This window comes from Chlorocebus sabaeus, chromosome 27, assembly GCF_047675955.1.
Source record: "Chlorocebus sabaeus isolate Y175 chromosome 27, mChlSab1.0.hap1, whole genome shotgun sequence".
Taxonomy (NCBI): Eukaryota; Metazoa; Chordata; class Mammalia; order Primates; family Cercopithecidae; genus Chlorocebus; species Chlorocebus sabaeus.
In genome coordinates this window covers 30175167-30188584 of record NC_132930.1, presented here as the reverse complement: position 1 = coordinate 30188584, position 13418 = coordinate 30175167, and the positions used below count along the sequence as shown (strand labels likewise).

At 39.5% G+C, this 13418-nt stretch overlaps 1 protein-coding gene across 5 annotated transcripts in view; it reads right to left on the bottom strand.

Moving 5' to 3' along the window:
- Nucleotides 1–13418, bottom strand: part of KCNIP4 (potassium voltage-gated channel interacting protein 4) — a 1194812-nt gene that overhangs the window by 25592 nt on the left and 1155802 nt on the right. For all 5 annotated transcript variants that reach the window (XM_008017780.3, XM_073012493.1, XM_008017777.3 and 2 more), the window contains one exon: nt 3835–3904. In XM_008017780.3, the coding sequence (XP_008015971.1) occupies nt 3835–3904 (70 nt within the window). The remainder of the gene's footprint in view (nt 1–3834; nt 3905–13418) is intronic.

The window sequence follows — 13418 nt, the reverse complement described above, 5'->3', positions numbered from 1 at the left end:
TTAATAACAAGTCTTCCTGTGTTTTCTTAGAATTCTAATTTAATTCTTTTAAGAGTCCATCGAAAACAAAAAATTGTTTTGACAAGTCAGGCACAACATTGTTTTAAATCCACGAAACTAGCTAAAACCAAATGGGATTAAAACCCCAAAGGAAACCTGACTCTTGTATGAAACAACTAATACTTAAGTGCTGTACACTTTTCAAAGAGCCTTTTACAGATACTATTCCATTGTACAGTGATAGCCACCATGTGAGGTGGGTGTCATTCATTCATTCATGCAAAAAGTATTTATCAAGTGCTGTTACTTGTCAGTTACTGTCCCATGACCTGTGGATACAACAGTAAACAAAGTGGAGAAATCTTCTGTTCCCCTGGAGCTGACATTCTAGTGGAGAGAAAGACAAAAACAACAATAGTACAAGTGAAATATATATTATTGGATTGTCTCAAGTGCTATAGAGAGACATAAAACAGGGGAAGGAGGAATGTTCAAGGCATTGCAATTTAAGATAGAGTGATCAGGGCAAGTCTCACTGAGAAAGTGGCATTGAGTAAATGCAAAGGTGATGAGATCTTGAGATAGATATTTGGGAGAAGAGAATTTCAGGCGGAGGGAACAGCAAGTTCAAAGACCCAGGAGCAGCAGCATGGCTGGTGTGCTGGTGGGATGGCCACCATTTGTAGGCCACTCTATAGGTTGTGGCTTATGTTCTATGGAATGGGTATGGTTTTGAGCAGAGCAGTAACATGATTTGCTTACATTTTAATGGGATCAGTCTGACTCATTTTTTTTTTTTTTTTTTGAGACGGAGTCTCTCTCTGTCGCCCAGGCTGGAGTGCAGTGACCGGATCTCAGCTCACTGTAAGCTCTGCCTCCCTGGTTCACGCCATTCTCCTGCCTCAGCCTCCCGAGTAGCTGGGACTACAGGCGCCCGCCACCTCGCCCGGCTAATTTTTTGTATTTTTTAGTAGAGACGGGGTTTCACCGTGTTAGCCAGGATGGTATCCATCTCCTAACCTCGTGATCCGCCCGTCTCGGCCTCCCAAAGTGCTGGGATTACAGGCTTGAGCCACCGCGCCCGGCCCCTGACTCATTTTTAAGAGTAGACTGTGGTTCGGGGAGGGGTCATCAGAATCAGAGAAGTCAGTTTGGAGACTACTGTGTTTATTTTGGCAGGAGATAATGGTGGCTCCTTTAAGTGGAAATTAGTAAAATAAAAGGCCAATTAGCAAGGTCAATGGCAAAGTCAACTCTGGCCATAATCACAGAGAGAAACAATTGTCCCCTATGTTGAGTAGATGTCAGAGTTGAAAGGAAGTACTAGATGGTTCCCTCCAGACTTGAGGTAAAACCTTCTTCCTGAACTCCTGATTCATGGACTCCACCATCCCATCCCATCACTATCTTTTTCCTCCAAATCTGAATCCTATTTATCTTTTTTCTTTTCTATCCAAAAGCTACTAACATCTCCTTTACCAGCTCCTTCCCTGTGTATAAACAATGTCCAATCTCTTCTACATTAAAACTAAAGTCTTCCACTGGTATCTACCCAGCACTATGGCCAGTTTCCTCCTCATCACTTCACTCTTCCAGCAAAGCTTTCTGTAAGTGCTGTCTTTATCGGTGGTTGATGCTTTCTTCTCATCGTCCTTTTCACCCTCTGCAATTTGGCTTCTGCTTGTGCGCTCCACTCCCTAGTACTTCATCCAGGGCACTTGGGCTGTCCTGATCATGCCCAGTAATGACTCCCATGTTGCCACACCCCAAAGAGACCTTCTGATTCTTACCTTACTAGACTTTATTGTTTCATTTCTGAACTATCGATCTCTGTTGTGTTTATTTCCATAAACTGTTCATTCTCCGTCTCCTTTGTGGATGCCTTTTCCTTATGGTTCTTGACATGTGTTCTGGGGTTTCCTGCTGGCCTCATGGAGCTCACCACCTTTTATAACTCCCCCAGTAACCTCATCTACATCATGGATTTAACCACTACTTCTTGATTAATAATTCTCAAATCCCTGTCTCTTTCTCTGACTTGTCCTCTGAGCCTCAAATTTGTACCAACTTCTAGTTGCGTCTAAATCCCTGCAGGCACCTCAGATGTAATTTGTCCAAAACTGAGATCATTATCCCACTACTCCTCGTGTAAAGAGTCACCTGGTGTCCACGATGGAATCCTGGAAGGCATCACAAACTCCTCTCTTCATCTTTTTATGCCACAAAAAGCTAGTTCATCACTAAATTCTTCCATTTTTGTCATCTAAGTATGTCTGTAATCTGTCCCCACTTCTCAATTCATCCTATGCAAATCCTTGTTTAAAGACCTTATTGTTTTGCCTCCTACAGTAGTAATCTTCTAATTAGTCTCCCCCGCCTGCAGTATTGCTGACCTCAAGCTAATCTTCCACAGACCTATCAGCCAAATGTATCCCAAACACAAATCTGACTGTAACAGATCCCACTTAAACTTCTCAGTGGCTTTGCTTCACCTCAAGGATAAAGTCCCATTTCTTCATATGGCATCCTTGACTGTCTAGGACATTTCACCCTCCACTGTACACTCTCTACCCTAGTCACACCCAAATCCTGGCAATTTCCTGCAAATGCCCACCTTCAGTTCTATGCTCTGACCCAAGTGTCCCATTTGCCTAAAATGTCATGTCCCTACTGGCTTTTAAAGCGGGAAGACATCATACTCAGAAGTGAACTTCTCCTGAGAGGTATAATGGGAGAGCAAGACTATATACTTTGGAAATGGATCAAACTCTCTGCACCTTAGTTTTCACGTGTATATCTATTAAAAAATGAGGGTTACAGATGGGGTTGTTAGATGGTGAGGCATGCCAGGGACAGGCACATAGTAGATGCTTTCTGAATGGCAACAACTTCAGCTCAGGTTCAACTCATCTGGTGAGACTCTTTTTATGTCCTCTCTGTCCTGCTAATTTAATCATGCCAGCACTGTGCCCTCAGAATATTATTTTTTAACTCCCATAATCACAGTTACACTTGAGATTGACATTGCCCATCTGCTACACTAAGCTATAACATTGTTTTGGAGAAAGACCACATCCTATTCCTCTTATTCCTCCTACATGATCACACCTCACACATGGCTGGGCACACCATAGACTGTGGAACAAATATGAGTTGGGCATCTGTTAGGTGATTGAAAGAAAAAGTGTAAGGTCCAATGGCAAGAATATCTTTTCACTCATCTCTAACATGCATGTATTATCATAACGCTATCCTTGTGTTTTCTTTCCAATTAAAATAATATCTAGGATGGTTTTAATTTTCTCAGATGAGGGAGCACAGTAAAGAGTTACTAAAAGAAAACAGCAGAAAATATACAAGGGGAGGCTGCAGAAAATCTAGGTTATAACCCAGATCTGCCACTGAGTCAATATGTAGCCCTGAGCAAACCATTTACCTTCTCCAATCCCCAGATTTCATATCTGTAAATTGAGGATAATTATGTTTGTCCTAATTTTGAGAGTTGGGAGAATCAAGTGAGACCTATAATGCATGTGAATGAGCTTTGTGGCATTTTGAGCACCCTCGTAATAGAAAGCATTGTGCATTTGAGAGACACAGTACTAGGCACACAGTAATCGTATTCAACTAAAGAGTATCCTCTTGGATATTTGATAATTTCTAAGTCGCTGGCTTTTATGATACATTAAAAATTATATGCACTTGAATGCTCTGCATTCTTTTACATAATTATTAAAAATGTAGCATTATGCTATGAAAAATTAAACTAAACTCAACACTGCAAGCAGAATTGTAACTCTGATAGTGTGTTAACAAGTCCACATTTGTACTTACCTCCCTGTGGAAAGAACTGCGAGTAAATCTCTTTGAAGGTTTCTTCATTAACAACACCACTGGGGCATTCCTAGGGAAAGTGGCAGAGAAGCAATATGAGCAAAGTGCTCATAAAACTGATTTTTTTTTTTTTGCACATTTTGAAACAGAACCGCCTACCACGCAAAGCTGCACCAAGAAAGTTAACCATTCATCCATTATTACAAAGGGAATAAAAGCACACTATAAACTTATCTTTGTTCCAATTCTCACAGGAAAAAAAAATGTAGATGTAAATATCTTTGCATATTATCAAAAGTGTGATGTATTCAGAAACACAGTGCTGCTTTTAAGAACACATCTGTTTATTATAAATGAAGTAAAAGGAAATTGCATTTTTTTTCCACACAGCAAGCATGTTGCGAGAGGTTTATAATATGGTCTTTGGTGAATCTTGGTGTTGTCTTCTTCAGGTTTTCTGAACCCACATAATCTTTGATTCAATGGCAAAATTACTCCATTGGCATTTCCAGTGGCTCAAGAAGTTTCAAGCAGGAATAGATGCTAATGCTTGTTAATAGGATGTCTAGGCATACCCGAGACATGGTTCTGTAACAAGTGACCTTGGGTGAGAGAGAATCCCATGATATTTTTGAACTTCTGGAAAGGAGAGTCTGCAAAGAAACGGCATGGCCTGGGCTTAATAGATCCCCACCTTTGTCCCTGGGTCAACTTATCAAAGAACGATGGACATTGATCTTGGGAACTACACCCATGTTGGACTACTGACCGGGAGGGGCCATAGGGCAAGGCTAGCCCTCTGAGAGTGGTTTTGGCATTTTTGCTAAAAAAAAAAAAAAAAAAAGAAAAAGAAAAAGAAAGAGAAACTTAAATCTAAAGTGTCAGAAGGGGGCTACTGTGGTGGGGAATATAAGGTTTGAGCAAGCAAATTGTCCCCCAGTCTCTGGAAATTCCTCCATTTTTTGAAGTTATAAGAACCAGTCTGGTTAGGCATAGAGGCCCCCTGAGTGGTGGAGACTGACAATCACATGATGGTCCAGAATTGAATCACATGTGAGATATTAACTGTACGGTGATCCTTTGTTATCCGTGGTGCATTGCTTCCAGGACCACCCCGGATACCAAAATCCACACACGCTCAAATCCCACACTTGGCACTGTAGAATCTGCAGATAAGAGAAGCTGGTCCTTCCTGTCCTGTATCTTTGATCTGCATTTGTCTGTGGATGCTGAAGCTGCAAATTCAGAGGGGTAACTATATTTATTGGCAAAAATCCACATATAAGTGGACCCACACACTTCCAGCTAGTGTTGTTCAAGAGTCAACAGTACATTGTAAGTGGAGAAGTTGTAAGTTCTGTTTAGTCTCTTAGTAGATTCTCGTGAACAGTCCCATGTGATCAGCGCTCCCCTGGCTCTAGCTGTCACAGCACTCCCACGCCACCTAACGTCCACCCAGGACTAAGTTCACCGGGAAAGGATGAATGGTGTGCTAACTCCCCAACAGGCCTGACTTTAGACATGAATATTCTGTGTACTCTAAATTCGATACTGTTCCTGGCATCTTTATCAATCACCTACGGTAGTATTTAAAACGTCACTTAACCCTTAAAATCATTGTTCCCTCACTAATAAACTTACTTTCTGAATTTGGTCTTTCTTTATTCCAATGAGGCAGTTACTCAACTGAAATGTGCTTCACCTGCAGAATTTTCTATTTTCTCATTTATTGTTTTGAAAGGTAGGACCTTTGATACACAAACAATGTTAGCAGTTTCAATGTGAATTTGTGTTTACAGAGCTTCTCAATATGGTTTCATCCCATTTGTTAATGACAATGAGCTTAGGTAGGCAAAATAGCTCCATTCACAGAGGCAGAACTGGAGGTGCTGAGTGGCAAAGCACTTTGTTACACACTAAGCCAGTGGGGAAGCTGGAATGTGGACTTAGGACTTTCCAGGTCACAACAAGGTTTCATATTAGATGACCCCTATGGAAATAATGATGACCTCAAGGACCTAAGAGAATTGGAGCAAAGAAAAAAAAAACAAAAACAAAAGAGCAAGCAAGTGAACTGTGATGGTTGATTTTATGTGTTTAACTTGTCTGGGCCATAGCGTCCAAGTGTTTGGTCAAGCATTATTCTGGATAGTTCTGTAAGGGTGTTTTTGAGATTACACAGATGCAAAAGTAATTGCGGTTTTTGCTATGACTTTCAATACATTTAAGCTGGTGGACGTTAAGTAAAGCAGATTGCCCTCCATAATGTGAAGGGGCATCATTGAATCAGTTTAAGGCCTGAAAAGAACAAAGACAGACCTCCCCAGAGAAAAAGAGTGTTCTTCAGACATCATCTCTAATATTGGCTTCCCTTGTTCACCAATACCCTGCCTTTGGACTTGAACTGTAACTGTTTTCTGAGGCTCCAGCTTGCTAGACCCCTCCATTAGATATCAAGCTGGCCAAGGCTCCACCAAGTGTGAGCCAATATCTTAATAAATCTCTTTATACTCACACATCCTATTAGTTCCATTTCTCTGAAGGACTCTAATACATAAATGAATTAACAACCAACAGCTACAACTCTGAAAAGAAAGAAGGTGGTATGTATACAGCCAATCTTTCAAACATTTTGACTATCTAGATGACACCAACAGACCCATTTTAAGACTAAACACTTTGCAGTTGGACCCTCTCACACATGGAAATTGTGATTTATTGGCTGTTTAATGCTAAGCCATTTGCTTGGGATAATAAGGAGAGAGTAAATACCTGGCTCTCTGCCATCGGGTGGCAAGCTTGTGCAAAGTTAGAGTTGGAAAGGTGCCGGGGAGTTAAAGATGATGCTGATAAAGGAAGAGGATTGAAAGCAAAGGGGCCTCTGCACTCAACAAACTTGTTAGCTGCCTTCAGTCTCTACATACATTCGATAGATATAATGTGAAATGAATTTGTAAACTGACTATCTGACATGCACGTGTTTTATGTTTAATCACATATCTGTGTCAGAGGAAATCTTTTCTCTGCCAAATGAAAACTGCTGGCCAAGTTTCAGGTTGGAAAGTCTCACCAGATAAATTTGTCTTTATCCATCTTATATTCATTACATTAGTTTACAACTCTACGAACACATATTGTATGCCTATTATTCCAGGAGTCTCCTAGGAACTGGGACTGCTACAATAAATGAGTCAAAGGTCTTACCATCATGGAACCTCTATCCAACTAGAAGAATAAAGACTGTCTTTGTTCGGGCACTTTAACAAAATGTCATAGACTAGGCAGCTTATAAACAATAGAAATTTATTTCTCATAGTACTGGAGGCCAGGAAGTCTAAGACCATAGGGTCAGCAGATTCAGTACTTGATGAGGGCACATTCCTGGTTCGTATATGGAACCTTCTAGCTGTGTCCCCACATGGTGACAGGGGCAAGCTAGCTCTGTGGGGTCTTTTATAAAAGGACGCTCATCTCATTCATGAAGTCTCTGCCTACATGATCTAATCATCTCCCAAAGGCCCCACCTCCTAATACCATCACATTGGGGGTTAGGATTTCAACATACGAGCTCTGAAGGGACACAAACATTCAGACCATAGCAAAGACCAAAAACTAGATAAAAGATTAAAAAATCAAATCCAAGAATTATGATCTTTTATTTATTCCCAGAGACTTTTTATTGAAACTAGTGCATTTTTGACCTTCAGGTGAGAAACAGATGCTAGTGATTTACAAGATGGTACACACTCTCTGACTTTTTGTGCACCTCTTTTGTGCAGTGATCTCTCCATAAAAGTGGTCTCTCTACTCCAACAAGAATGAATTTGGCCAGGCTGCATGTGAAGCAAAGTATAAACCACAAACAATGTGCTATATTAGTTAACTTGCTGCTGTAGCAATTAGGCCTTCAAATATCCCTTAATCAAAATGCTTGGGAACAGAGATGTCTTGGATTTTAGATTTTTTGGGATTTGGAATATTCACATTAGACTCACTGGTTGTGTTAGTTCATTTTCATACTGCTATAAAGAACTGCCCAAGTCTGGGTAATTTATAAAGGAAAGACGTTTAATTGACTCACAGTTCAGCATCCCTGGGGAGGCCTCAGGAAACTTACAATCATGATGGAAGACAAAGGAGAAGGAGGGCACCTTCTTTACCAGGCGGCAGGAAGGAGAAGTGCTGAGTGAAAGGGAGGAGCTCCTTATAAAACCATCAGATCTTATGAGAACTCACTCACTGTCACGAGAACAGCATGGGGGAAACTGCCTCCATGATTCAGTTACCTCCACCTGGTCTCTCTCTTGACACGTGGGGATTATGGGGATTACAATTCAAGATGAGATTTGGGTGGAGACACAAAGCCTAACCACATCACCAGTTGAACATACCTAACCTGAAAATCTGAAATGCTCCAATAAGCATTAACTTTGAATGCCATTTTGTCACTCAAAAAGTTTTGGATTTTAGAGTATTTTGCTCTTTTGGATTAGGGATATTCAACCTGTATAACACATTTAAAAACCATGTAGGATATTTCTTATTCACATAACAATCTTGGGTGAGTGTACAGATCAACTGATGGTTCTTCTAGCGACAGAGGCTAATGAAGATTTGGTGACTTTAACATATGGCTCCAACAATCTCTGTGACTGTCTCATCCAGAAGGAGGAAAAGAGTGCTGAAGAGAGTGCATGGAAGCTTTTTATGGGCCAGGTCTTAAAGTGATATACATCATTTCTGTTCTCATTTTGTTGTTGTTGTTCGAGATCACTTAATGTGTCTACCCCAAACAAAATAAGTCTGGTATGGCCACGAAGAAGATAAGAATGCAGATTTGGTAAAGAGTTTGGAATATCTATCCCTGTGACATGTTTGAAAGATACTCCAAGTGTCTGTGTTCTGAAATAGTTCTCCCACTGACGCTTTATTTATTGATTTTTATTTTTTATTTTTGTAAAGATGGGATCTATGTTGCCCAGGCTTGATTTGAACTCCCTACCACAAGCAAGCCTGCCTTGGCCTCCCAAAGTGCTGGGATTACAGGTGTGAGCCCAGCCTCCCACTGATGTTGTAACATGAAGATTATCAAGTCATTTAGCAGTATAAATTGTCTCCATTTCCCAGGTGTCATTTTTAAAGACTGTTTACTTGCTTCAAGTAAACAAGGACAATGAAGCTTAAACATCTGAGCATGAATTTGTTCACTGGGTTTTCCTAAGGCTCCAAGAAGTTCCTGGGTTTAGGGGAAGTGAGAAATGCCTCACTCATGCATATTTTGAAAATTTGCTGTAAGCTTCTACTAACCCTTATGGTTCTGTATTCTATTTTCTAATGAAATTTTGTCTGATTATTAGCAAATGATTATTCCATGAAAATATGCCCTCTATAGAAAAAAAGAATATGAAAATCACTCATAACCTGACTACTATAAGAGTATATTGGTCATGTATCTAAGCATATATACTACAGAAATAAAGTTTTAATAAGACAAAATTATGGTATTTTATCTTCTTTTTTTAACTTTAGGATAAATATCCCGAATATTTTTTACATCATGATTTTTAGTGACCGCATAATAATGCATCCACTGAACTTACCATACTGTTGCATATTGAGACAATTTTGGCATTTTTGCACTACGTAGGAATAATGATGTAATTAATATTCTCTGCATCCATCTGTGACTGTACCTGTGGTTCTTTCTTTATGACTAATCCCAGAAGGAGAATCATAAGACCAACGAGTTAAACCATTGAAAGCTCTTCCTATGCACAATCATGGTGCTTTCCAGAAATGCTGCATCCATTTGTGCTGCCACTGCAACCTTATGAGAAAGTCTCACAGCGAGGGGAGCTACTGACCAGAAGCACATGGGAATTGGACGTGCACACAACCCCAAGAACAAACAGCAATAATTTGCTTCCCTCATGAGTCTAATCATCATTCTGAAAATTACTAGTGGATACTAAGGCGTTTGGACAGGTCGCTCCAAGGGCTAAAGCAATTTGCCTGTTTTTCACGCAGACAGGTTTGCTGTGATGGCAGTCAGCGGAACCACATCACACAATCACAATGGTTCATTGAGTATAAAATAAACAACTCCATTCTTTCTTATGTAGACCATTACTTTTAACATTTTCATCAACCCTGTAAGGTGGGTATTATTTAGACATGAGGACAATGAGCTGGGAGAGATGAAGTCACTTGTTTGAGTCCCACAGGTTTTGATGGAGACATCTATTTGCTCATTGATTCAGTAAGTAGTTATTTAATGCCTTCTAAGTGTCAGTAAATAGTCCATATGCCTTTTACTATTCTGGGCACTGGAGATACAGGAATGAGTTTTTAAAATTCCATTTTTTTTTTTTTTTTTTGCTCTTGTAGAATATAACATTTAGTGGAATCAAATTCATAGCTCTGACTCCATGAATTGCAATGTTATCTTGCCCTCTGGATTATTACTTTTTCTTCTATTAGGACTGAAAACATGTTCTCCTGGAGAGTCATCTGTGGAAATCCTTCTTTTGGGAAGATGTACTAGGTGTGTTTGTACCCAGAGGCACCCGTCATGGCTGCGTTAGAGAGAGGCCTGTGCAAAGGGAAGCCATTTCAATCAAAATTGGGAGCACCGATTAAAATTTATTGTGTATTGTAGCTTGAGAGATTTGAGGAAAATACTTTTTTTTTTTTTTAGAAATCTTTGGTTTTAGTGCAACAAGAACCTCCCCACCTTCCTCTTTGCCACATACACTTTACTGTTACTGTAAATGGCTAGACAGTAACGGCCTGAGGAAAATGTTCTGGTTTTTAGGACCAGTCAAATGAACTGCTCCATCCAATATTTAGGAGCTGGAGGCCCCTGGTTCTGCTGGCTGGTATACTCATCGATGATGACCATTGCATTTCTTTTATTGCCTCTGAAACCCTTCGCTATGATATGATAACACAATAAATGTGGAATGAGGTTTTCTTTGCAATGTAACTGCCATAGATTTGTCAGTTGGTGAAGAAACAGTTGCCTTTTGGGGCCTTACTGCTGTATTCCCTGATGAGCCTTTTCAGTCCTCTCAGGCCACGTGGGGACGCATGTGAGGGTCAAGATTAGCTGTAGATATGCAATGAATACTATGCTAGTACTAATATCAATTCTAACAAGGCATTATTACTATTATAATAATCAGCATAAATACTTTATTAGCATTGATATTTTATAATTAATTGATGATGACGATGATACTGATGACGATGAGCTAAAACACATGAGCACTTTATATGTTCCAACCTTGCATTAAATGTTTTACATGGATTATCTCATGGGAATAGAAAGATATTAGTATTAACTCCATTTTACAAATGAATGAACTGTCCTAGAGAGGGGCCACTGCATTCCCATAATTAGAAAATATCAGATGTAATCCATGGATCACAGAATCAGGAAACTTGAGTGTTTAAAGCAACTTTAGAGGCCGGGCACAATGGCTCATCCCTGTAATCCTAGTACTTTGGGAGGCCAAGGTGGGTGGATCACCTGAAATCAGGAGTTCAAGACCAGCTTTGACAACATGGTGATACCCTGTCTCTACTAAAAATACAAAAATTAGCCAGGCATGGTGGCACATGCCTATAATCCAAGCTACCCACCAGGCTGAGGCAGGAGAATCACTTGAATCTGGGAGGCGGAGGTTGCAGTGAGCCAAGATCATGCCACTACACTCCAGCCTGGGTGACAGAGCAAAATTCCATCTCAAACAAACAAACAAACAAACATAAAGCATTTTTAGAGACAGTTCAATTCAATGGCCTCATTTTGAAGGTGAGGGGATAGAGGTTAAGGAGGTTATAGGAACTGACCATAGACACACAGGGGGCTGCTGAGCCTGACTGCATGTCTAGGTTTCCTGAGGTCTAGGACTAAGAATGAATAAGATACGCCTATTATGCTATTATCCTAGCCCTCTACCTTGCACATCATATTTGGTCGATTAATATTAGTTGTTAGCACCATGGTAATGGTTTAGGATTTGGTAAGCAGAACTGCATCATGCAACGAGTCACTGTAACATCAATGCTGGTAGATCAAGGATAAATCATATTTATCAACGTGGTTGAATCTAGAATAACACAGGTCTGAAATGCAATGAGCTTATGAAGCAGATATGAATTATTCCTTCTATTCTAGTGTTATAAGTTGAATTACTCTATCTAATATCATCAGAATTTACCCTAAAAGACAGGCATATCTTAATTGTAAATGACAGCTGAGGAGAATAAAGACCACCATCATGGAAATAAATGTCAGTAGAAACCCAGGAGCCTCTTATTTTTTTAATTTAAATGAAAGTTTTCCCCAGCAATGCTTACATGAGTATGTTTGAAATCATCATGGAAAGTGTTGGAAAGGGTGCTTTGGAGAAAGATCCATGTATGCATAGGACATCTAAGAAACATATTTTGTGAGTGCTTCATGAGTTCTTATACTTTCACCTCATAAGGAAACCTTTCAGCATTTCCTGGAAGGTTTTCAGAGCTCTGTTGAAATGCATGAGAAATAGCTGCAGTGGTATGCAAATCAGATGTATAATAACCTCATATAATTATAATATTGTCCACTCCAATAATCTGTGCCCACTGTATTAGCTGAAATCCTCTCTTCCCCTAAATCACTCTGTTCTGGTATATGTCTTCTCCTCAGGATCAGAATTGTCATTAAGCATTTAGAGACTTCTTCAGGAATAAAAAAGGAATTATAGTAAGACATTTCATAGGAAAAAACAAAACTAAAAGTGCTTGTGAAATAGTTATTTGGGGATATTTTCATGATACCTGTAATGCCACATCTCTTAATTATGTGTATGTTTCACCAACTCTCACACCCACCCCTGGTGCTAAGGAGAACATACAAGGTAGTCTGCTTGCACTATCAGTTAAAATAGTATTTCGCATCTAGTGTGACAATTCAGAGATTCTCCGGCATTCTGTAATTGTAGATGAATTTTCAGAATTTAAATGACACAATCCTACAGTCTGTGCTGCTGATAACCCCAGATTCTGTGGACTTCTCTGTTCTCTTTAGAGTTAGTAAATAACCTTTATGATGTTTAGAATAGGGAATATTAAACATATTTATGCTGAATGAATAAATCTTCAGTTCTTAGCTTTTAATAAATTAGAAAATGAATTTGCTCTGATAATGTCCTTCAAAACTTAGGTCTAAATTTTTAGAACTCCTAAGACCAAGACCAAGACCAAGATAGTCACGGGGGTTCTGATATCCCCATGATTGCCCACAATGACTATGATTGCAGAAATTAAGGGAAGATGGCTAGGATCAAGAAAAAAACACTTCTTATCTCAACATAAAAAGCTTAATATAGTCAAAAACTGGACTCTAAAAAGTTCATTTAAAAACTATAGGATTAACATTTCAGCTTTCAAAGCGGAAAAGCTGATCACAAAGAACTAGAACTGGTTATAAATTTCTGTTCTAATATGCCCAGGTGTTTGAACTCCTAGCAACTGATTTATTCCTTCTTAGTGTAAATGTTCTTATCTGATATAACAGGTAAGTAATACTAACATCA